Raw genomic sequence first — 24,287 nt, forward strand, 5'->3', positions numbered from 1 at the left:
TGTGACCGAGATATCGTAAGAAGGAAAGATAACAGAGTAGGAAAAAAAAAAAGTACCAGGCTCTCCAAATTTCCCCCACAAACATCAAAGTGAACTTAGAGTGGCAGAAATACTTAAAAGTCGGGGCAAAGATGTTATCCTCCTAAGATAACTTGAGAAGACTTCAGGAAAAACTGTACCTCCATGGGCAGAGGTTTGGCTAGAGTAAGCTGCAAACACTTCCAGAAAGACTCTGCTGAAACCCGAAGGTAGCTGGGTACTCTGCTTCTGGAACTTTCACTTCATGGGACAGAGAGAGAGAGGGAGAGAGAGAGAGAGAGAGAGAGAGAGAGAGAGAGAGAGAGAGAGAGGAAGAGAGAGAGAGAGAGAGAGAGAGAGAGAGAGAGAGAGAGAGTGTGTGTGTGTGTGTGTGTGTGTGTGTGTGTGTGTGTGTGGTCTATTTACCAGGCCCAGCTCTGCTGACCAGCCAAGGTCCAGGCTGAGGCTGTGGGTGTAGGAACAGGCACATACCTGGGGTGTGGGGAAGCAGTAGGGTGGGGACCCTGCTGGCTATGGCCATATTCAGAAAAATACACTCCCTGGTTTCCATTCCAAGCCAGGGGGATGAACTGCCCAGAAGGGACCACAGGAAACAAGAGCAGCCATAGAGGGGGCCATAGCCTCAGCTTAGGTTGCAAAGCCAGGATTAGGCGCCCAGGCAGTGCTTAGAAAACAATAGTATGAAAAACTTGAAGTCTGAGGCATCACCCCCCACTACTCAGGACTAGACACTGACTATAATAATAAGCCACTAAAAAAATAACAATGAGTAAGCAAAGGGAAAAGAATTCCACCATAGCAACTATGTGGATAAAGAAGATCTGCATTAACACTCAGAGATAGGGCAGTTAAAAAAAAGCCACTCCTAGTTTAAAGAAAAATGTCAAATGGTCACAAGCCCAAAATAGTTCTTGGAAGAGCTTAAAAAGGACTTCAGATGTCAAGCATGTGAGGCTCAGGAAAAATTAGGGAAAAAATTAAAGAGCAATAAAAGAAATTCATGAAAACTATGAAAAGAAAGTAAATCAATTGGAAGAGATCCAAAAGCTTAAGGAAAAAAATAACTCCTAGGGCAGCTTGGTGGAGCAGTGGATAGAGTACTGGTCCTGGATTCAGGAGGACCCGAGTTCAAATCCGACCTCAGACACATAACACTAACTACCTGTGTGACCCTGGGCAAGTCACTTAACCTCACTGCCTAGCAAAAACAACAACAACAACAAAAACTAACTCCTTTAAAACTAGAATTGGGCAAGGGGAAACTAATGACGTCACAAGACACCAAGAAATAAAACAGAATCAAAAGCATGAAAAAAAAAAAGACAATGTGAATCATCTCATTATAAAAACAAGTGATCTAGAAAACAGATCAAGGAGAGACAATATTAAGAATTGCTGGCCTACCTGAAAGATATGATTTCTTAAAAAAAGAGCCTAGATACAACATTATGAGAAATCATTAAGGAAAATTGCTTTCAAGTTCTAGAATAAGTAGGTAAAACAGAAACAGAAAAAAATCCATCAATTACCACCTGAAAGAGATCTCAATACAAAAACTTATAGGAACTCCCCAGTCAAGTTTCAAACCTCCCAAGTTAAGGAGAAAATACTTTAAGAAACAAAAAAATAAATAATTTAAATACTGTGGAACTGTAAGTAGGATAACATAAAATCTAGTAGCTTCTCCATTAAAAGACTGTTAAATATTATTGGAACATTTTATTCCGAAGAGCAAAGGAGCTGGGTTTGCAACCAAGAATAACTTACCCAGCAAAGCTAAGTATAATCCTGAAAGGGGAAAGGCTGGGGAGGGAGAGATTTGCAGGCATTTTATTAACTGAAAGACTTCCAGGTACCAACACGAAAACAGGATAGAGGAAGTACATAGTTAGTAACCATAACTGTGAAAAAAAAATTTATAGCAAGTTTCCCTGATAAAGACTTCATTTCTCAACTACATAGAGAACTGAGTCAAATTTATAGAAATAAGAGCTAATCCTCCATTGATAAATGGTCAAAGATATGAACAGGCAGTTTTCAGATGAAGTAACCAAATTATCTAGTCATATGAAAATATGCTCTAAATCACCATTGGTTAGAGAAGCACAAATTAAAACAACTCGGAGCTACCACCCAATATCTATGATATCGGCTAATCTGACAGAAAGGGAAAATGACAAATGTTGAAGGACATATGGGAAAATAGAGACATGAATGCACTGTTTGTTGGTGGAATTGTGAACTGATTTCGACCATTCCGTAGAGTAATTTGGAACTATGTCAAAAGGGCTATAAATCCATGCATACTCTTTGACCAAGCAATATCAACACTAGGTCTGTATCTCCGAGATAAAAAACAAAAAGGAAAAGGACCTGTATGTACAAAAATATTTATAGCAGTTCTTTCAGTGGTGGCAAAGACGTGGAAATTGAGGGGATGATCATCAATTGGGTTCCTCTGAAAATGATGTGCAGTATTTATTACATAGTCTTCCCAAAAAAAGTAAACTGCATGAAATGGAAATGAATAGTTTTATATTGAATCCTCTTTTCATGTTGTGCTGTGTACATGGAAATGTTCTTTCTGGGGGTCTTTTTGTGATTAAATTCAAAATGAATAAAAATTAAAAAATAATAATATTAATAAGGACTGTGAGGGAAAAAAAGATATAGTAAGAAGCTTGAAGATGATTCAGTAGGGTTAGCTTACCAAGAACTTCATCTAATGTTGGTCTGAAATAAAGAATATTTTTAGCAAAAAGAATAGTCCTGAATTTGTAAGAGGGGGTGGTCTAATGGATAAGACACTGATAGGAAAATTCCACGTTATATGACAATCAATTCTTCTTATTAACCTTTCTACTAAGAATTACAAGGATTACTATAAATTAATGAAGTTCCAACTTAAAATACTAAGTGACTAACAATTTCTTCCCTAGTACACATAGACTTTTAGGGAAATGAACAAAGTTGCTGCCAGGCAGTTTACTATTGTCTTTTATTTATTTCATTAAACAAAACACTGAAATATACTTTTCAGGTTAAGTTTTTTGAAAAAATAAGTTTCTGAAGAAAAAAAAAGTTCATAGGATCTTTTTAGGTGTCTACCATGTAAAGTTGTTGCAGTTCCTTTACAAGGTTGTGAATTTTTAAAAATATTTTAAAATTAATACCTCATTAAAAGTACTTACTTAGCTTCAGTAGTTTTGCTAGCTTTCTCCATGTTTTTCAAGCTTTCAGGTGAGCGAAGTTGGAATCTACAGCTGTCATTCATATTCCAAACTGATTCCATTAACACACCAACTTTAGGAATTCCAGCACTAATTGAAAAGGCAACTGCTCCAGCATGATAGAGAGGATTATTTCTTAAGCACACCTGACAAAAGAAAATTATCAAGGCATTTAACACCATGTTACAATGGAAATTAATAAGATGACAGGAATACTAGGAATCAAGCATTCCTGCCCAAGCTTTCTAAATCAAGGGAATGTGAAAAAAAGAACAAGAAAAATGAAGAACAAATTTAAAGAATTCTATAAGTAAAGTTATACAGGTAAGAAAATTAAGTAACTTATGCAGTCTTTACATAAACTTCAGTGTTGTGGTCTATTACCAAGTTGTTTTTTTTTTTAAAAGAAGGTAACAGTAAACAGGTAATCATCTAACTTTTTTTTTTAAAGGCAGCTTTACAAGCATCACAGAAGGAACAAGAAGAGAAGAAATATGAAAAAACACCAGAGAAGAAAGCAATGCAATTTTAAAATTATGACTCGTATAGAATAGTACAGTATTTGGTTCACTGATTTATGAAGTAAATATATGTCTTCTCTTTGTCTTTATCATGTCTGGGGCTTTTTTAAAACTACTACACCTGCTTCAGTTTTCTTGATTCTAAACAGGGACAATAATACTTCCCAGGGTTACTGTGAGTTGGCAAACCTTAAAGCTTTAAATGTCAATGGAGAGTGTGTGTGAATTTTTTGAGAGGAGGAGAGGGATGCGTAGGGGCAAGCGTTAGACGTGTCACTTCACTTGAGATGAGAAAACTTCCGTTACCAAAAGAAATGGGAAGGTCCTTGTGAGTAGGGTCTGTCTCATTCACTGTATTTGTAACCCCAAGGCCCAGTTTAACTTACAGTCTCAGAAAGGGAATCTTAAAAGTCAGCCCCAGATCCAAGCCATTAGCCCCTCAGAGCCACTATCACAGGCTTCTCTTCAGAGACATCCCTGGGAATTCAGCTCCTAACCAACATGCATGCCTGCTTGTGGCCTTTTCATTCCTGGCATTTCCTCAGAAGCCATGTTTTAACCCAAGATTCAGGCCACACACCTGTAGCCATTTGCTCCTGAGACTGCCCAGGGAACCTTTCACTATAGATAATTCCCTGCTCTATGACAGCTCTGGATGCAGCAGCCCATCCCTGTCTTTACCTCAGGACATTCATGAATACACTACAGCTTTTATCACATCAAACCCATCTTAAATTACCAGATCAACCTTCTGATTCAGACTCACTCTGCCTATACCTGTGCTGTCAAATGGTTCTACTGGGCCTCACAGTATTTAACATCTCCACCTACTACAAGGTTAGAGGAAAGGCCTTGAATAGTCTAATCACCCACTCCTCCATCAAAAAGACCTTTCTTCAGACATTGAAACTCTGCTCAAACTCATTCCTCAATGGTTAGCTTCCCATTCATGTGATTCTGAACAACCAATTGTCACCGTACAAAACCTATCACCCATCACCCATAGCCCACCCCTTTAATCAATCTCCCTTAATACTATCCTCTATAAGTCCCATTTCAGGTCTTCAGATCTCCCACACCCTCCACTAGATTCTCTGTAATGCCTGCCCTCTTGGTTAAACTGGTTTTCATCTTAAACATTTTCTTTTCCCAATTTCTCTCACCTTCACTGAGACCTGCCTTCCTCCTTAAAAGACAGTATATCCCTGGGCATCCTTTCATGTACATACTGTACTTTTCAAAATGCCTGATTTACTCATTGTAAATAAATAGTCCCTGATCCTCAAGTGCCACTTCGAGAATCTCCCCTTACAACCATCATCTAGAACCTCTCCTCTGTTGAAGTTCATTAAATCTATCATTTATCACCCCAAACAAAATTCTAGAATAGTGTTATCTATCAGGCTCCAGGCTCCTTCCTCCCTTCTTCAACTAATTCAGTGCCTTGTTCAAAGTCTTTTTCTCTTCTCTAAGAGAAGATAACTTCGACATACATTCCAACACTCTAATTTCCCAATTTCTCAATCTACTCATTTCAGATTACTGACGTACTTCTCTTTATATAAGCTACATACAGATATAGTCATACCTTTGTTTTTAGGAGCATCCATAAGTGTTTCACTTCCATATTTATTAACTGTAATTCCTTTCTCTGATTATAATCTCCTATCTATCTTTCCTTCTGTCTTATAATCCCAATCACCCTTTTTCATCCTCACCATGACCCTTAATTCCTATACCTTTCAGTTCTTTCCCAGATCATCAACTCTTCTCCTGGCTACATACCCCATACCTTCCTATCTCGACACCTTGATGAAACATCTCAATGCCATACTGTACTCTACAGTATATAGTACTTTGATTACTTGTCTGTGGTTGTTTAATTGTGTCCAACTCTTCGTGATGCTATTTGGGTTTTCTTGGCAAAGATACTGGAGTGTTTTGCTATTTCCTTCTTTAACTCATTTTCCAGAAGTGAGAAATTGAAACAAATAGGGTTAAATTACTTGCCCAGGGTCACACAAGCACACAAGTGTCTGAGGCTGGATTTGAACTCTGGTCTTCCTGACATCGGGCCTGGTGTACTTTGCCTCTTTATCCTATACACTTATCTTCAACCTTGTATTACACCTCTACTTAGCTCCTATTCAAATGCAGCTGTACGGAGTTGGAGAAAATCTGACTGGGTCCTCTATAAATTTATGCTGTATCATCTCAACTGGCTCCCTACTGAAGGAAGACAATCACTTTATACACACCTGATTCACCAGTACAATAATCTCAGCAGCTATTTCAAATCTTTTTATAGTTCCTTAAGCCTCTCAGAGCAGTTCCCTCCACCTAGACGCTGACCTGAAAACCTTGTCTCACATTTCACTGAAAAAAAAAAGAGGCCATTCCTTCTCCTCTCCTCTTCACCTCACATCACTAACATGTCTTCGGTCATAATCTCCTCCACCTTTTTTTTCACAAAAGATTTGCACTTCACCTAGACAAAGCAAAACCTTCTACAGGAACAAGTGATCTCATTCCTTCTCATCTTCTCCATCAAATTCTCATCTCTACCATATCCCCATTCTCTCACTAATATTCATCTTCTAAGTCTACTGCCTGCTATAAACCTGTGTCTCTCCTCCATCCTCAAAGAAAAATTAAAAAAAAAAACACCCTTATTTGACTTGACAAATCCAATCATAAGAGACTCAATAAAGTGAAGATAATACATATAATTCCTAAGAACTTTATCATAATTAGGGCACAGTTAGAAACAGTCTATATCAACAGAAGGCATGGGTCGGAGTCAAGTTTTTGAGATTAGCTTGAAAAAAAAAAGAAGGGGTAAGAGAGGAATGTACTGGAAGAAGGAAGGTAGATGTGCAATGGGGAAATTATCTCGTGTGAAAGAAGCATTCAGGGAAAAGCTTTTACAGTGGAGGGGGAAACAGGGAAGGGTGGGCAACGACCAAACCTCACTTTCATCCAAAATGGTTCAAAAAGGGAACACATGCATGTACATACACACACACACACACACACACACTCTCTCTCTCTCTCTCTCTCTCTCTCATGGAAATGTACCTTACCCAACAAGGGAATACGCACGTAAGGGGATAAGAAAAAGGAGGTCAAATAAAAGGAGATAGTGGTCAGAAGCAAAACAGACTTTTAAGAAGGGACAGGATAGAAAGAGAGTGAGGGACAAATGGAAGAAAAAAGGATGAAGGTAAATACCATTAGTAATCATAACTGTAAATGTGAATGGGATGAGCTCGCTCAAAGTGGAAGGAGAAAGCAAAAAAGGATAAGAAACCAGAATGCAACAATACATTGTTTTACTTGAAACAGACACACTGAGATAACAGGGAAACTACATTTTGATAAAAGGTATCACAGACAACAATGGCTACGTAGGCGGCATGATTGAACACCAGGTCCTATGTCAGGAAAACCAGAATTCAAATCCAGCCTCAGAAACTAGTGAGTCTGTGTGACCCTGGACAAGTCATTTAACTAGCTAGCTATGTGACCCTGGGCAAGTAATTTAACCCTATTTGCCTCAATTTCCTCCTCTGGAAAATGAATTAGAGGAGGAAATAGCAAAACACTCCAGTATCTTTGCCAAGAAAACCCCAAATGGCATCACGAAGAATTAGACACAACTGAACAACCATAGACAAGTAAACAAAAACTTTTATAGCAAGTTTCTGTGGTAAAGGTTTCATTTCTCAAATATACAGAGAACTCTGTCAAATTTATAAAAACAACAGTCAATCCCCAATTGACAAACAGCCAAGGGACACAAACAGGCAGTTTTCATAAGAAAAGCTATCTATAATCATATGAAAAAAATGCTCTAAATTACTACTGGTTAGAGATATGCAAATTAAAACTGTGAGATACCACCTCACACCTGTTAGAAAGGACAAATGATGGAAGGAAAATAGGCACACTAATGAACTGTTGGTGGAGTTGTGAACTGGTCCAACCATTCTGATAAACAATTAGGATGTATGCCTAAAGGGCTATAACCCTAAGCATAACCTTTGTTCCAGTGATATCTCTATTATCTGTACACTAAAGAGATTTAAAAAAAAGAAAAAGGAAAAGGAAAGAAAGGACCTATACGAACAAAAATATTTATAGCAACTCTTTTTGTGGTGACAAAGAATTGGCAATTGAGGAGATACCCATCAAATGGGGAATGGCTGAATTTTAAGGTTTGGCATATGATTGTGATGGGAGTACTACCATGCTTTAAAAAGAAATAATGAGGGGGATGATTTCAGAAAAACATGGTGAGACCTATATGAACTAACACAAACTGAAATAAGGAGAATCGGTTCACTGTACATAGTAACACCGATATTTTAATGACAATTAACTGTGAAAGACTTAATTACTTTGCTCAATACAATGTCCCAAGAAAATTCCAAAGGACTCATGATGAAAAAATGCTATCTACCTCCAGAGAAACAGCTGATGAACTCTGAGTACAAACTTCAGTATAGTTTCCTCACTTCATTTTTCTTGCTGTTTTTTTTAATTGAGTGGTAAGTCTAATACGGAAATGTTTTGATGTTTGCCTTCTCAGTGAGTGAGGGAAGGTCAGAAGACCTCAAAATTTAAAAAAAAAAAAGACTTGAAACAAATACTATGGAAAAAAAAGAGGAAATGTCCCTATCTTTCTGGAGCTTTTATCTCAGACACAAGAAGCGACACGACAGTGGAAAAAACGAGCCAGGAGTCCAAAGCCCTGGTCTAGTCCAGGCTATAAAACTTAATAACTATATTACTTAACATGAGCCTAAGTTTTTTTCCAATCTATAAAACACAGGTTTGCCTAAATTGTAAGACTGATGGAGAAAAAACAGGGAAATGTGTGCTAAGGCATTTATTTCCTTTACTAAACACTAAAATTAGTTTAATAAGGGAAACAAGGGGAGAAAAGTTATTTAAAGACATTTAGAATCATATGGGCAAAAGACTGAAGGTTCACTAAGATTAAATTCTAAAAAATTAAGAGAAACTTGTAACTGAGATAAGAACCTAGTAGATGAGAATAATAATTTATTTTTGTTGGTCTTTTAATTCAAAGATGTAGGTGAAAATGATTATGATCCATGACTGTAAGTATGGCTGAATATAATAAATGACCAATAGTCCTCATACTTTGCAAGCTAAGGAAATTTCTCTGGTAAGTGACTCAACTGCCCATAGAAGAAACTGTTTTCAACTTTTAACTGCTTCAAACTCTACCCAAAAATGTTCAAAAATATTAGCCTATTCCTTATTTATACTCATCAGGCTGGTCTAATTTGTTGCTGATTCTAAGCTATCAAAAGCCATAGGAACCCTGTGGGTATTATTTCTGATTTCTCCACATACAGTTAGGTCATTTAATCTTCTAATAATAAAACAGCTACTTTGGATTCTACTGTGAAGTGGGTCTAGCTGGAAAAAAGGCTAAAAGAACATTAACATTCTTTATTTTGATCCAATTAAGCATATATTAAGCACTTTTTCTATGTAAATAAATCTAAAACTGGAAAGTCAAAAAGGGCAATGCATGATTGAAAAAAAATGAACAACAGCTATAGCCATGGGCATAGCATGGAATATGCTGTACAGAAATCAGGAGCAAAATTCAGTGAGATTAATGTGCAAGACCAGAGATACCCAGTATTACCATGAGATTTTCTGTATAAAGGACAGGCAAAAAAGAGTGCTGCATCGTATCAACAGTAAAACTGAACAATGAAGAAAGCTTCCATGAGAAAGAATTCGTAGGATTCTTGTAAAGCTGAAAAGGACTTTAGGGATCATCTGGTTGACAACCCAAATCATTTATATAGTACTTCAAAGTTTATAAAATATGTTACATATGTTATCTCATTCGATCCTCACAACAACCTTGTGAAAGTTGGTGTGAAGTAGGTGTCATTATCCTCATTTTTCAGATAAGGAAAATAAGGCTGAATTAAGGTTGGGTGACTTGCCAAAAGGTTAGAGAATGTATGAAGAAGAATATTACTACTAAAAAGGAAGACCAACTGCACCTGCCAATCGAGGTTAATCATAAGACTTTTATGACTACATTTTTAAAAACACCATGAAGAAGAAGAAAGCAGTTTTTAAAGAGAGGCTCTTTTCTCTCTATCAGTCTCCACACTTACCTGGGTGCCAACTGTGATATTGGGCATTGAGGAGATACCAGCACTGGACTTTGGCTTTTTATTTTTTGCCCTGGCCTTTTCTAACATCTTCTTCCTCTGACTAAAAGGGACCACGCCCCTAGAAGAGAACAGATACACCAACAAATGAGAAGCTATAACTCAACAGGACCTTCTATTACTTTAACATGCTATTCTTAAAGAACTGCTATGGATCAGGAAGACGTATTTTTAAAGACTTTATTTATTCCAAGAATTTTAGAATCAACTGGGCAAAAGCTTGGAGGATAAATTCCAGAAAATTAAGAAGGAAGACTACTGTAATGTGGAATAAAATTTTAAACACTTTATTTAAAAATGTAAAAACCAGTCCTCGCTTGTGGGCCATACAAAAACAAGTGGCTTTGCCAGCCCTGCTGTGGAGAAAGAAATTCAAGTGCTAAGTGTAATAGATGGTGTATAATTAATGTTCACATTTCTGTGTACACTGTAGAGTGCTTTATCTACTGCCAGTACTGTTAAATCATCTTCATTAGCTGATAATCAGATATTTTCTGCTACCTCGCATTATCTGGAAATTTTTCATAGCCTGCTTTTTGTAGTAGATATGGATAAGAATCCCTATGCCAGTAATGAGTTGGCCCTCATCTCTAATCAAAGTTGCTTAAATCCATTCGTTGTTAAAATTACCTATCCCAAAATGACAGCTTCAAATTGGGCGGTGTTCCACAGGGCAAATAATATATTATTTATTTTATCACCTATATACCTTCTAGAGATTCAACAGCTAAATATTTGTAATTATCCTCAAAGCAGATCTACTTTAGAAATCTGTACGATTTTTAAAAACTGAATATTTTGTGTACTCTAAAATAAAATGTTGACAAAAACTTGAGTCAAACCCTTAAGTCATTTAAAATCTATTCTGTCTGATATACTAAATATTAGTCAGGTCCCAGGTGTTTTGAGAACTTAAAACACGAAATTTAATTTTTACTTTAACTCACTGATAGATGTAAGAATTATCTGGGCCTTTTTTAAAAATGCAAGTTTAAATGGCTCCCCAAATCAACTACTATTCATTAATACCAATCCTTGTTATTCATTTATATTAAGATTAGGTACTTAACAATTAAACTTAGATAAAGGGTTCATAACCCAATGTCAGTAGATTAGGTACTTTACAGGCATTATAAAAATGTTTGTTAAAATTGTACTCTTTATTGATTCTATTTCACCCTCTTTGACAACGAGCAATGAAATTATCAAAAAGCCCTTATTAATTCCACACAAAAGAGTTTGGGGAATGCCACTGGCTTTTTTATTGGTACTGTTTTGCTAAGTGTCAATTTACCTGCCCTCTTAAGGGCTGCCAAATATTTTCAGGTGTGATATTCACTGATGACAACATTAACTTCATCTTTTTACTTACCACCAATACAGATTATTCTCTAGTTGAGCACAGGTGTAAAGAGCACAACAGTGTAATGAAACTATCCGTTCCCCCTGAAGCTCTGAGTAAGTTTGTGCAGTGTGCTCTAACTTAGAAGCGACAGAACTTAAAGTTTCATCCACCCATGTAGCAACCTAAAGAACAAAATACTGCTTGTTTACATAAAAATTTCCACAAAGAAGTTTCTCATAAACATCCATGATCTACCACACATGATTCAGACACAAAGAGAACAGAATAACTGAAATTCTGTAATGGTTCTGAGTTAAATGCTGCAAAACAATTATATTGCAATTCTTCCATTATATAAGCGGAAAGATATCTTTCATAGTTTTTACATACCAGAAATTCAGACATGTATACAAATTGCTGGCAAATTATACTGTTTTTGGCATTAACCAAAAGTATTCAAATCTGTTTCATTAGTTTAAAAAAATACAAACATTTTAGACATAAAATGCATGCTTTTTCAATGTTTTGTACAGCTCTCTCCTTCTTCTTCCCTGCCTAGCCTACAGCGGAAATCTATAGCAAGAAATGTTAAACCATCCAAAGATAAACCAGATAACAGAATTAACTATCCTTAGAATCCTACTTAATTTTAGCCAACAATCTATTTCAAATTTCTCATAAAATTCACACACTTATTTAGGAAAACAGTGAACTTTTACTCATTTCTAATGAAAAAGAAAAAATGAAGAATTTAATTAACAACAGCAATGTGAAGTGTTTCATACCTTGTTATTGTCTGTAGCTACAGTTGCTCTGATACTATTTGCAGAAAGGAGGACTATCTTTTCATTGGTTAACCCCAAAAATGTTGCTCGTGGATGATGTAATGAAGGATTCTTTGAAAGCATAAGAAAAATTATTACTAATTTGTAAGCTGATTTGTAAAGCTAACTGAACCAGAATTTGAGGAGGTCAAGTACCTGTGCATTCCTGTAAGGCTCTGATTCACTCCATTTCCACTGATAGAGCTCCCCTTTATTGCTAACTGCCAAAAGCTCAGAATACAAAGCTCCAATGGATGTAAATTTTGTTCCATCCTATAAGATAAAAGAAATCAGAATAATACAATATTATGATGAAGTATTTCTGAAGTTTATACACTGTATTATTATTATACAACACATTACACATACATTATATATTATGCACTATAACTCATCAAAACATTATCTAGGAATCAGGAAAAAATTAAACAAAAAAAATGTTTAAAATGTAGAAAGGAACTTGTTTATACAGAAATGACAATTTAATCACTATTACCATATTAAAGAGGGGTGGGGCAGGGAAGCTATGAGTTTGTGCGAAAGGAGGAAATGGGGGGGAAAGAAAGGATTCAAAATTTCTGCTACTTTAAAATCTGTATCCCTAATCTTTTCCTATTTTCTCCCCAATCTTTGCCAATTAAAAGCATCTTCTCTTCCTCCATGAAGCTTTCTTTTCTCAGCCAAAAATAATTGTTCCAAGTGTCATACACAGCACTTTCCATTTTGGCTTATGATTTCAATCTGTCAAAAAATTTTATACAGACTTTATTTCCCTTAGTTGACTATCAGGAGTTAAGGTGAGAACAATGGTGATACATATAGGTAAAGAACAAAAGGAATATGAGATACCAGGAAAGAAATGAGGCAGGAGATAGTCAAATGGAAGTGCAGCAGTCTATACAAATTTACCAGATACACACACACACACACACACACACACGCGCGCGCGCGCGTGCGCGCGGGGCAATGGCCAGCCAAAACTGTAAGACATTATAAATACATTTTTCATTATAAATACAAGTATGAGGAATGATAAACACAAATTCCATTAAATCCAACACCAGTATTTTATAGGTACAGAAAACAAAGGCCCAGATTAATCAAGTGACTTAAATTATCATGTTTATGTAGGTGATTCGGGCATATCCAGACTCAATCTCTTCCCAAGAATCACAAACTGCTTAACAGACATTTCAAATGAGATGTCCCAGTGATATCTCAAACAACCTGTACCAAGCAGAATTCATTACCTTTTTTTCCTCCAAACCTACCCCACTTACAAACCATCATATAGTTTTAAGGCAGCACTATTCTTGAAGTCTCTCAAGTTCATAAATTCTGCATTATCCTCAATTCCTCACTCTTCCTCACACCACATCTAACAAGTAGAAACATCTTACCATTTCTACATCCATGTCTCCTGCATCCAACCCTTTCTCTCTATTCATATAGCTACCATGCTAGTGTAGATCTTTATCACTGTCACCTATACTATGGAAATGGACTCCAATTGCTGATGCTGTCTCAAGGCTCTCTCTGCTCCAATCTGTCAGCCACATAGAAGCCAAGGTGATTTTTTTTTCCTTTAGTGCCTATCTCATCAATTCACCCCTTTACTCTTACTCCATGAATTATGTGGCTCCCAACTGGCTCTAGGATGGTATGCAAATTACTGGGGATGAGTAATAATTTTAATAGGGTTTCATTTTGTTCCAGCAATGGTCACGTGTATATGCTTCTATAAAACCCTACATATAAGTTCTACTGACTTAGAACATAGGACTCTGACCAGATGAAGGAAATCACAGGGGTTCTTTCTCTACTGAATTTTTTTGTCAACTAAATTTTTGTTTTGTGCTATCTACACATTTCAATGCTCACTGTACACTTTTAATTTTGTGGCTTTTAGAAAATGAAGATTACTCCAAGAAACATTCAAAAGTTGGAGTTCTAAGATGTTTCAAGGATCATCCAAGCCCACAATCCAACAGAATCAATTGCACCAAAGATTCAGGGAAAATATGACTAAAAATGAAAAAGTGCCGACCCTTTATTTGAGGGGAACCTTTTTTTTTTGACAATTAAATGTCAAAAAATTGTCAAAAATTTTTTAAATGTCAAATTTGACAATTGGGGTTGACTTGCCTAGGGTCACACAGCTAGTAAGATTCAAGCGTCTGGTCTGAGACCAGATTTGAACTCAGGTCCTCCTGATATCAGGCTCTATCCACTGCGCCACTTAGCTGGCCCAGACAGAAACTTTTTGAGGAGAACTGAGTTAGGTACCATATTAAGAACAAACTACCCACCAACAGCACCTGGCTACCAGGAACTCTGGCACACTTGTTACTGCCCTAGGACAGAAATGGGAACAAACTCCCACAGGTTGAAGCATTTGTGAGTCCTTTAGGATTTAGGAGCAAAGGTTTCCAAAAGAAACAGGGAGACGTTAAGTCTACCCTCAAAGTAGGGATAAATGTATTTACCCAATAACCTATCCCTCCAACCAGTTAATAACAATAACCAAAATAGCTGATATTTATCTAGCACTTTAAGTTTACAGGGTACTTTATACTCATTATCTCATTAGTTCCTCACAACAGCCTTGTGAGGTAGCTACTATAGGCATTATTATTCACATTTTACAAATGAAGACATTGAAGGCAACTGATTGGGGATCAGTAGCTCTCTCAGTATTGATACTCATTCACCCAGGAATGTCCCAAATACTAAGAGGTATCCAGCCAAGCAAAGACACTTAGAAACAGCTATGCTAGCCATACTCTCTTGCCAAGGCGCAAGGCCTATTTGCTTTCTGCTGGAGTTGGTTACCAGGGAAGCACTATGGGTGTTTAATATATATAAAGTGAGACTCTTAAGGACAAAAGGTCAAGTGGTCCAAACACAAGCACAGATTATTGAAAAAAGTTGCAAAATGGTTTAACTCTGGATAATTTGATGACTAGCATAGAGAGCTTTAATATTTTAGGCACCAGCCTGAAGGGAGGTAGGGCAGGGAAGGGATGGGTGGAAAGACAAAATAAGGGTGGGAAGACAAAATAAATGCATGAACTTCCTTCCAGTATGATAAGTCTTTGTGATTCAGATATATACCTATATGTAATATGTATGTATGTATGTATGTATGTATGTATGTATGTATGTATAAATGCATGCATATATATAACAGCACTCCTTCTGGGGAAGCACTGGTTTTAGGGTGAAGAGGATTAAAAATAGTTTTCCCATAAATTCACCTAAAATCCGGAATTCTTTTCCTAGATGATTTATGTTTTCAGGATTATAAAATATTGCATTATTAAACTCTAATAGTCCTAGTTCTTCCTTATTTAGTCTGTTCTGCTATCCTACATCTTTTTAACCAGTAAAAAAAGTTTTGATTACTATTTAATAATATAGTTTGAGGTCTTACAACAGGAAAAAATAGGTTAACTTAGCAGGAACAACTTTTTGTTTTAAGATTCCATTTTATAAATAAATAGTTGTTATGCATACTGTTTTTTTGTAATAAGAAGTGGAGTAGTATAGTTTGGTAATAATGTATGTATCCCCCAAATTAAACTACTAGTGTTTCAGATTTGATAAACATCTGACAATGACATTAGCTTTCACCAATAAGAACTTATAAACATCCTTAGCCAGAACCAAAAACAAAAACAAAACAAAACAAAAAAACACATCACAATCTGCTCCTGAGATTGTGACTAGAACAGACTTCTGCATCCTCAGCACTGGGAAATATAAACATCTTATTTTTGCTCAAAAGCAGTAATGACTGATGGGAGATTTGCCAGAATGGCATCTCAGAGGGAGACATAGTCAGGCATAGAGAAAAACCTAGTCATGTGCACCAATGCAAGATATGCTTAGCAGGATCTTTAAGAAATCAGGTTGCTAATTTGTTTCTAGACAGTTTGATGTTTGTATTACTGGAAAAGTCAATAAAGCCCTAAAAAGCATAAAAAATGGAAACTGGTTTTACCCATGCACCATTTATCATAGGTCTGTATATTCTTTCCCCACATTTATTCCTTTTTTTCCCCCCATTATTTCCCTTGATATTTTAGAGACCTTTTCTTCCTGTAAATGAATGCTGTTATTATACTAGCTTAATAAAATAAAATCTATAGTATAATCTTTATCATATCACAGTGCCCAATCAACAGGTAGTGAATCCTTCTTCAATTATTTAAGTTGTTCTATCAATACGTGTATTTAGTGTGCATTAGTAAACTATCAGATGTTTTATGTCTTTTCTAATTATTTTTTTTTGTGAGTCAATTGAGGTTAAGTGATTTGCCCCAAGTCACACAGCTAGTCAGTGTTATATGTCTGAGGCCGCATTTGAACTCAAGTCCTCCTGACTCCAAGGCCAGTGCTCCATCCACTGTGCCACCTAGCTTCCCCTCTAATTATTTTAAATGGGAATTTTTATCTAGTAACAGAATCCCACCTCATCCCAATATAAATTAAACTACTTTAGGCTTAAGGGGTTTCAAAACAAATAAACAAAACGAAAACAAAACAACAACAAAAATCTTTATAATTGGCTCAGAGGCGATTAATATCACTTTCTGGTTGCCCAAGTATAAAAGAGCCAAGAAGAGTATAATTGGGTACATGTGACTACTGGACCATGAGGCACAACTCAGAAAGGGATGCTTAATTAGCTCAGGTTATCCTCAGTGCATATCCTCGTTGAAAAGCCTTCCCCTACAATACCCAAGTAAAATAGCTGTTCAATGACCTATAAGTTTCTCTTTTTACCTCCCAACTACCAAAGGATTGGCCTAAGTCAGGCCCAGACCAGAATAACTTCCTTTTCTATTATTCTTTTTTGGACAGTATTACTGTTATTTAGAAATGTTGTTGATTTTTGTTAGATGTATAATCTGTTACTTTAGTTGAAGCTGTTATATTGATTAATTTCCTAAGTAAACTATCATATCAGCAGCAAATAAGGATAGTTTTATCTCTTCTTTGCTTATTTTTATGCATTTAACAGGTATTACTAGCATTCTAGAATTATGTAGTAGTAGTCAAAAGAGTTCTCTTTATTCCTATATAAACATAGGAAAACCTCTAATCTCTCATCACTGAATATAATGGTAGCATTCAGTTTCAGATCAATATTTCTTTTATCATGTTAGAAAAAGATCCTTCTAAGCCTATGCTTTGTAGGGTATTTGATACAAATGAGTACTGTATTTTGTCAAAGACTTTCTGCATCTATTAACAATTTTACAACTACTGAATTATCTTTCTATCTTCAGTTTAAATCCAAATTTAACAAATGGTTAAATTTCCTTTTTTTGGATAATTCTTTTCCAGGCTTTTTCCTTGGATCTCCTGTAAAATTTTTACTTGATATTCATTAATAAAAGTAGTCTATATTTCTCCTTCTATAGAGCTGTTGAATGAGGCATCAAAAAAAATATCTTTCTTTGCTTTGTCCATCCTTAATTTTGCCTTAATTCTAAATTTTATCTCTCAAAAGCAGGTTTACAATGGTAAATCAATGGCATGGACTAGATGAAAAAGAATCAGTAATGCATTAACAAATGTTTGAAAAACCTAAAAACAAGTACTCTTGCTCAAAAACTGAATAGCTACTACATGGACCAAATTCATGCAACCAAGAAGACAAGAGGCTGAACAGTAAAAAAGAATCCATTCAAAATGAATCTCATTAAAGCACAATCATTATAACTGTGAATTGGTAAGCAATATGAAAAGAAATCTGCATTTATATGAAAAAAAGTGACCAAAATATCCATACACTTACACTGATAGGTGAATATTCTTCACAGGAGGGGAAAGACAAAAAATAAAGGCCTCAAATACACCAAAATATTTATATCAGTACATATATCAAAGAATTGGAAATTAAATACCAATACTCTGGGAAAGGGCTAAAACAAAGTGTGGCTCATAAATGCAATTAATATTGTAATTAAATTTTGTGCTATAATAAACTAAGAAACATGGAAAGACAAGTACAAAGTGAATTATGCAGTACCAGGAATGCAATATACATAGCTAACAGCAATGTAAATGTAAAACCCCTCGAGGGTTATTTTAAGGATAAAATGAGATAATATTTGCAAAGCACTTCACAAACTTTATAGTGAACATAAATACTAACTCTCAATATTATTAAAATAGTGAAACATTTGGAATAGACTGTAAGGGAGAGAGACAGACAAGGATACTAGGGATCAGTAAAGGGAGCAAAGGTTGTAAGGAAAACAGAATAATTTATTGTTGTTTTTTTTAAACTGCAAGTGGAAGAGATGCTATAGTTGAAAAATGAAATTTCAAAGCTCTAAATTATTTAGCTAAGATTGTGGATTAAATACAAGGCTAAGGAGCTTATATATAACATCTTATAAAGCAATCAGGAGGAGGGAAGTGACATCACATATTCCAGAAGCTATATGAAAGATATTGGACAATATAAGATGAAAGGTGAAGACAAATAATGACTATTAATATAATCCAGGTGAGAGATAATGAGCAGTGGAAATGGAAGTAGAATAAATAAGACAATTGTTATGAAAGCAGAATCAAAAGGACTTAACAATCGACCGAATATAAGAAACCAGAAGGGTCAAAAATAACCAGATACAAGACTAAAATAAAACGAATACAGTAGGATGCTCAAGAGAATGGGAAGAAGAGAAGAGAGGCAAGTTTCTGTTTTATGAAGGTGTGGGAGAGAGACGAAATGCAACTTGGACATGCTAATTATGTAACTCAGGCAGACCATCAACATGGAAATATCTAGCAATCATCTGAAAATTCATGAGTGGAGTTCAAAAGCAGAAACCAGCGCTGCAATAGATTTAATATGTATATGGCCTCCAGACTAAAGAATCATTATTGTCATGTGTTCACTGGTGGACATAAAACAAAAAAGAGAGAAAGTCAAGGGGATATAATAAATAAGCATTTATTAAGCACCTACTATGTATGAAGAAGTCTGCTAGCTAATGAGGATACAAAGACAAAACAAATGAAACAATTCTTCCTTTCATGTAACTTAGATTAAATCATGGGGAGGGACAACATGCACACATGTAACTATACAGAAAACAAAAACAAGAAAGTTAGGGAAGGGGTTGAATTAAGAAATTGAAAGCATCAGGAAAAGTTTCACACAGACCATGATGGTTGAGTAACATTCTGAAAGAAGTGAGCGATTGATGAGATGGAGGCAAGCATTCCATACACTGTGAATGGCCAATGATGAAAACTTGGGGAATATCACAATTAGAAGGATAGGAGAAGAACCGACAAATGAAACACAGAAGGAACATTAGATAGATAAGTGAACAAGGATAAAATAGTATCTTAGAAGCGAAATGAAAAATATTGAAAAATGCAGAATTAGGAGAATAGGGTCTCTGAAAATGAGAATGGATCAAATGGTAATCGATGACTCCATGAAACAACAGAAGTATTAGAACAAAATTAAAACACTGAAAAAATAGAACAGAAGGTATGACAGATTTTTTTTTTAAACTGACCTGGAAAACAGGTAGAGGAGAAATAATTTAAGAACCTACAGATTAACTAAAACCACAATTTAAAAAGAAAAGGCAAGACACCATATTTTTAAGAATTACAAATGGAAACTGCCCAGATCTATTAGAGGACAAAGTGATGCTAGAGTCGACCAATCACCTGTTAAAAAGAAGTTTCATGAATGTCATAACCAAAATCCAAAACTCCTACATCAAAGGGAAAAAAAATACTGCAAGAATTCAGAAAGAATTAAAATACCTAGGAACCTTAAAGAGGATGAACAAGACCAGGATTCTTTTATAAACTATATGTTGAAATACAATATTCCTTACAACCAAAAAACTGACCTTTAATGGAATAAGAGTGTTTGCAAAACATTTCTGATGAAACAGAGCTGAGGAAGAATTCTGTTGTTTAAGGACACTTGAAAAATCAATTCACCCCTCTGACCATAAAGGGACTAGACTAGATAATCTAGATGAGACTCCTTTCAAGTTTAAAATTTAAAAACTATTCACAGATTTGATTATGATAGTAAGTTCTGCTTACTGACATCTAGGAGTATGATTTCTTCAAATTTCAAATGATCACAAAATTCAAAAGTGGGAAGCACCTAAGAGATAACTTAGTCCAACCCCTTCGGATGTACAGATTAGGGAATCAAAGCTCAAATCACAAATCAAAGTTGAAATTACAAAGATAGCATATCCCTGATATTAGATTTTTTATTATTTTTTTCATGTTTATTCTGCATCTCCAGCTAGGTTTTGAACAATACAAACTAAAGATTATTATCTCATACTTCTCGTACACAGTACCCAATGTGAAACAGGAATACAGTAACTTGATGACGCTGTTGGAAATGCTAAGTAAAGCAAAGCTGTTTTGTTTAACTTTAAATTATATTAAATATTCCAATTATGAATACAAACAATTGAAAATTTAGTTTTTTAAGTTACTCCTTGCTTCAAGCTCTTTCCACAGGAGCTAACTATAAAGGAAAATGAATTAACTATATCTAAATCAAATTTCAGAATAATTTATGGTTTTATTTTGGTTTTTTTTGTTAGGCAATGGGGTTAAGTGACTTACCCAGGGTCACATAGCTAGTAAAGTGCTTTGTGTCTGAGGCCACATTTGAACTCAGGTCCTCCTGAATCCAGGGCCGGTGCTCTATCCACTGCACCACCTAGCTGCCCCTAAATTTCAGAATAATTTAAAAGTGGCAGGGGAACACCAAAAGTTGAAGATTGGTTGGTTGGCTGTCTTTGTACAAATTTTATGTACATGAAAAAAGAAAAATGATACTTATATATAATTCTTCTGTTATCAAAGTCCTCAATTAAATTAGTTCTGCATTTCCAAAGAGTGTCCCATCCAACAAAGACTGCCTAGAATAAGAGTCACACTTGAGCCATGTGTAAAAACCACATGATTTTCCAAAAGACTATCCCCATAAGACTAGATGGTTAATAAGACCTTAATAAGGGATGATTATTCAGATGAAAAGCCAAATACTAACCTACCATCCAGCAGGACCTGTTCTTAGAATTACATATCTAGCAATGGTGATGGCTTCGTACTGATATGTCCACACTATGCCATCCTGTCCCACTTGTTAACAACCTTCATTTGCCAAAGGCAGTCTAGAATTAAGAGGAGTCATGAACTCAGCAGTGTTACTAGATCTGTGACCAATGTCATTAGCACAGTAATTCAATAAATGATAAACCAACTCTGCTGAAATCTGTAGCTATCATCTAAGGTCTGTTTGACGTAAAATTTTTTGCAAATGAATATACCACCACTAGCCAGTTACCAACCAATTAGATTATTCTATTCAGGATCAAGAAAAATAAGGCTTATAACAATCTAATATTTCATTTACTTACTCCAAACAGAATAAATAACAAAACACTGTTTGCCAGAAGCAAATACAGAAAATGAAATCACATTTACCAAAAGACTTCCCCCTGCACAGGAAGTCTACCACTTCCTACTGCCAGTCTCCACAGGTGAGAAGACTTCATGTCACATGCTAGCATCTTATGCCTTGCATCTCCTGCTAGGCACTGTATGTACCCCGAAGGAAGTCTGCAATGGGCACAGCTAAGTCCTTCCATCAGTGTCAGTTACTGGCAGAACATACTGACTCTCCCTCAAATTCTTTAACCATTTAGTTCTTCAACTTACTCAATTCCCATGACCTACTTACTCTTTCACCCTATCTCAGTCACACATTTAAACTTGCCATCATCCAAAAATGTACATTCTCTATATTAAAAATTCCCAAATCCCTCTATCTAACCAAAATCTAATGACTTTTCACTTCTCTTTCCCCCTTTCCTTACAAAACTATTCTTTTTCCACATCATGAACTCCAATCTCTGGACCCCTCAACTCTCTCTCAGGCCATCTCCCTTACACTAGTACTACTACTACCTTCCCCACTTCTCTCCAACTTGAACCCATGGTGACCCAACTGAATCCTATACTATACAGTCCTCTCCTGAATCCCCAGCCCCTCTAATCCTACAAATTATACCCAGCCAAGGCTCAGCCCTGGATCACTCTAGCCATCTGCTGCCCTCTCTATACACATATTGCTGAATAAAGGAGGAGAAAAATCACGCAACTGTTCAGACTGGGTCCTCCACAAATCTGCTACGCAACTTCAACTGGGCCTTCACTGTGGTAAGGCAATCCTACTATAATTCCCTTATCAATTCATTATACCATTTTTCAGTGGCTCTTCAAAAACTTTTCATGCTTCCTTGAATCTCCCATGGCTTCCTCTCCCCACTCTTTAAGCTAAGAACCTTCTCGTATTTTACAGGAAAAAACTGAACCCATTCGCCATGAACTAGGCCCTCTTTTACTCTTTTTCATCTCATATCACTCATGCCTTCTGCCAATACCTCCTTGTTCACCTCATGATGAGGTGGCCTTTACACCTTATCAAGGCTCACCCCTCTACATGTGCAAGTGACATCATTCCCTGTCTCCTCCAACAGATTACCTCCTTTGTCATCCCCACAATATTCCCCTTTCTCAACATCACCCTGTCTGACTTCTTTCCTGCCTACAAACATGCCCACGTTTCCTCTATACTGAAAAAAACCCTCTCTTCATCCTTCCATCATCTTTAATTACTGTCCTACATCTATTCTGTCTTTTGTAACTAAACCCCTCAAAAAAATCATCTAAAATAAGTCCTTCCACTTTATTTCCTCTTAACCCCTTACAATCTGGTTTCTGACCTTATCATTCCACCAAAACTACTCTCTACAAAGTTACTAATGGTCTTAGTTGTCAAATCCAATGGTCTTTTCTCAATCCTCATTCTCCTTGATCTCTCTGCAGCTTCTGACACTGTTAATCATTCTTCCCTCCTTGATACTCTCTTCTCACTAAGTTCAATACACCACTCTCTCCTGGTTTTCCTATCACCCATCTGACTACTCCTCAGTCTCCCTTGCTAGATCCTCTTCCATAACATATCCTTTAGCCATAGGTGTCCTTCAGAATTCTGTCCAAGGCCTTCTTCTCTTTTCCCTCAACTTTCCCCTATAACTTTCACTTAGTAATCTCATTAGTTGTCACATATTTGATTGCTATCTCTGTGCTAATAATTCTCAAATTTACCTAACCTTCAAACTTTCTGCTGACCTTCAATCTCACATCTCCAACTGCCTTTCCAACTGGATGTTCAGTAAACACCTTAAATGCACTATGTTCAAAACAAAACTCAATCTTTCCTTCTAAACCCTCCCTATTACTATAGTGGACTACACCATCTTCCCAGTCCTTCAGGCTCACAGCCCAGGAATCATCTTAGAATCTTCATTATGTCTCACCCCTCAGATCCACGCTGTTGGCAAGGACTGCTGATTTCACCTTTGAAACATGTCTCAAATACACCACCTTCTCTCTACTGACACTGCCAACACTCTAGAGTAGGCCCTTACTCCCAGATTACTGCAACAGCCTGGTGCTACAATAAACAAGTGGTGGGTCTGCCTGCCTCAAGTCTCTTCCTATTCCAATACCTCCTTCCTCCAATTGGTTATCAAAGGATATTCTTAAATACAGGTCTGATCATGCCACTCCCTTACTCAGTAAACTCCAGATGACCTATCACCTCCAGGGTCAAATAAAAAATCCTCCATTATTCAAAGCCCTCCACATCCTATCCCTTTCCCTTTCTAGTCTTCTTATACTTTATTTCTCACTACTGACTCTTTCAATCTAGTGACTGGCCTCCTCTGTGTTCGACAAAACAAGACACTTATCTCTCAAAGGACTTTTTCTTTGGCTATTCCCCCAGTTTCTCTCCCTCTTCATCTCATCTTCCTGGCTTCCTTTAAATTCCAACAAAAACCTCATCTTCTACAAGAAGCCTTCCCAAACACCTCTTAATTATAGTGCCTTCCCTCTGTAAATTATTTCTATTTATCCTATATATAGAATGCTTTGTACATATTTGTTTGATTGTTGTCTCCCCAACAGATTGTAAGCTCCGTAAGGGCAAAAAGTCTTTTAACTCCTTC

At 36.2% G+C, this 24,287-nt stretch overlaps 1 protein-coding gene across 1 annotated transcript in view; it reads right to left on the reverse strand.

Moving 5' to 3' along the window:
* Window positions 1–24,287, reverse strand: part of UBR5 (ubiquitin protein ligase E3 component n-recognin 5) — a 162,263-nt gene that overhangs the window by 79,283 nt on the left and 58,693 nt on the right. The window contains 5 exon segments of the mRNA XM_020969574.2: window positions 3,231–3,415; window positions 9,964–10,081; window positions 11,393–11,547; window positions 12,151–12,261; window positions 12,346–12,462. Of these exon segments, the coding sequence (XP_020825233.1) occupies window positions 3,231–3,415; window positions 9,964–10,081; window positions 11,393–11,547; window positions 12,151–12,261; window positions 12,346–12,462 (686 nt within the window).

This window comes from Phascolarctos cinereus, unplaced genomic scaffold (assembly GCF_003287225.1).
Source record: "Phascolarctos cinereus isolate Bilbo 61053 unplaced genomic scaffold, phaCin_HiC Scaffold_4;HRSCAF=312, whole genome shotgun sequence".
In the NCBI taxonomy this organism is placed as follows: domain Eukaryota; kingdom Metazoa; phylum Chordata; class Mammalia; order Diprotodontia; family Phascolarctidae; genus Phascolarctos; species Phascolarctos cinereus.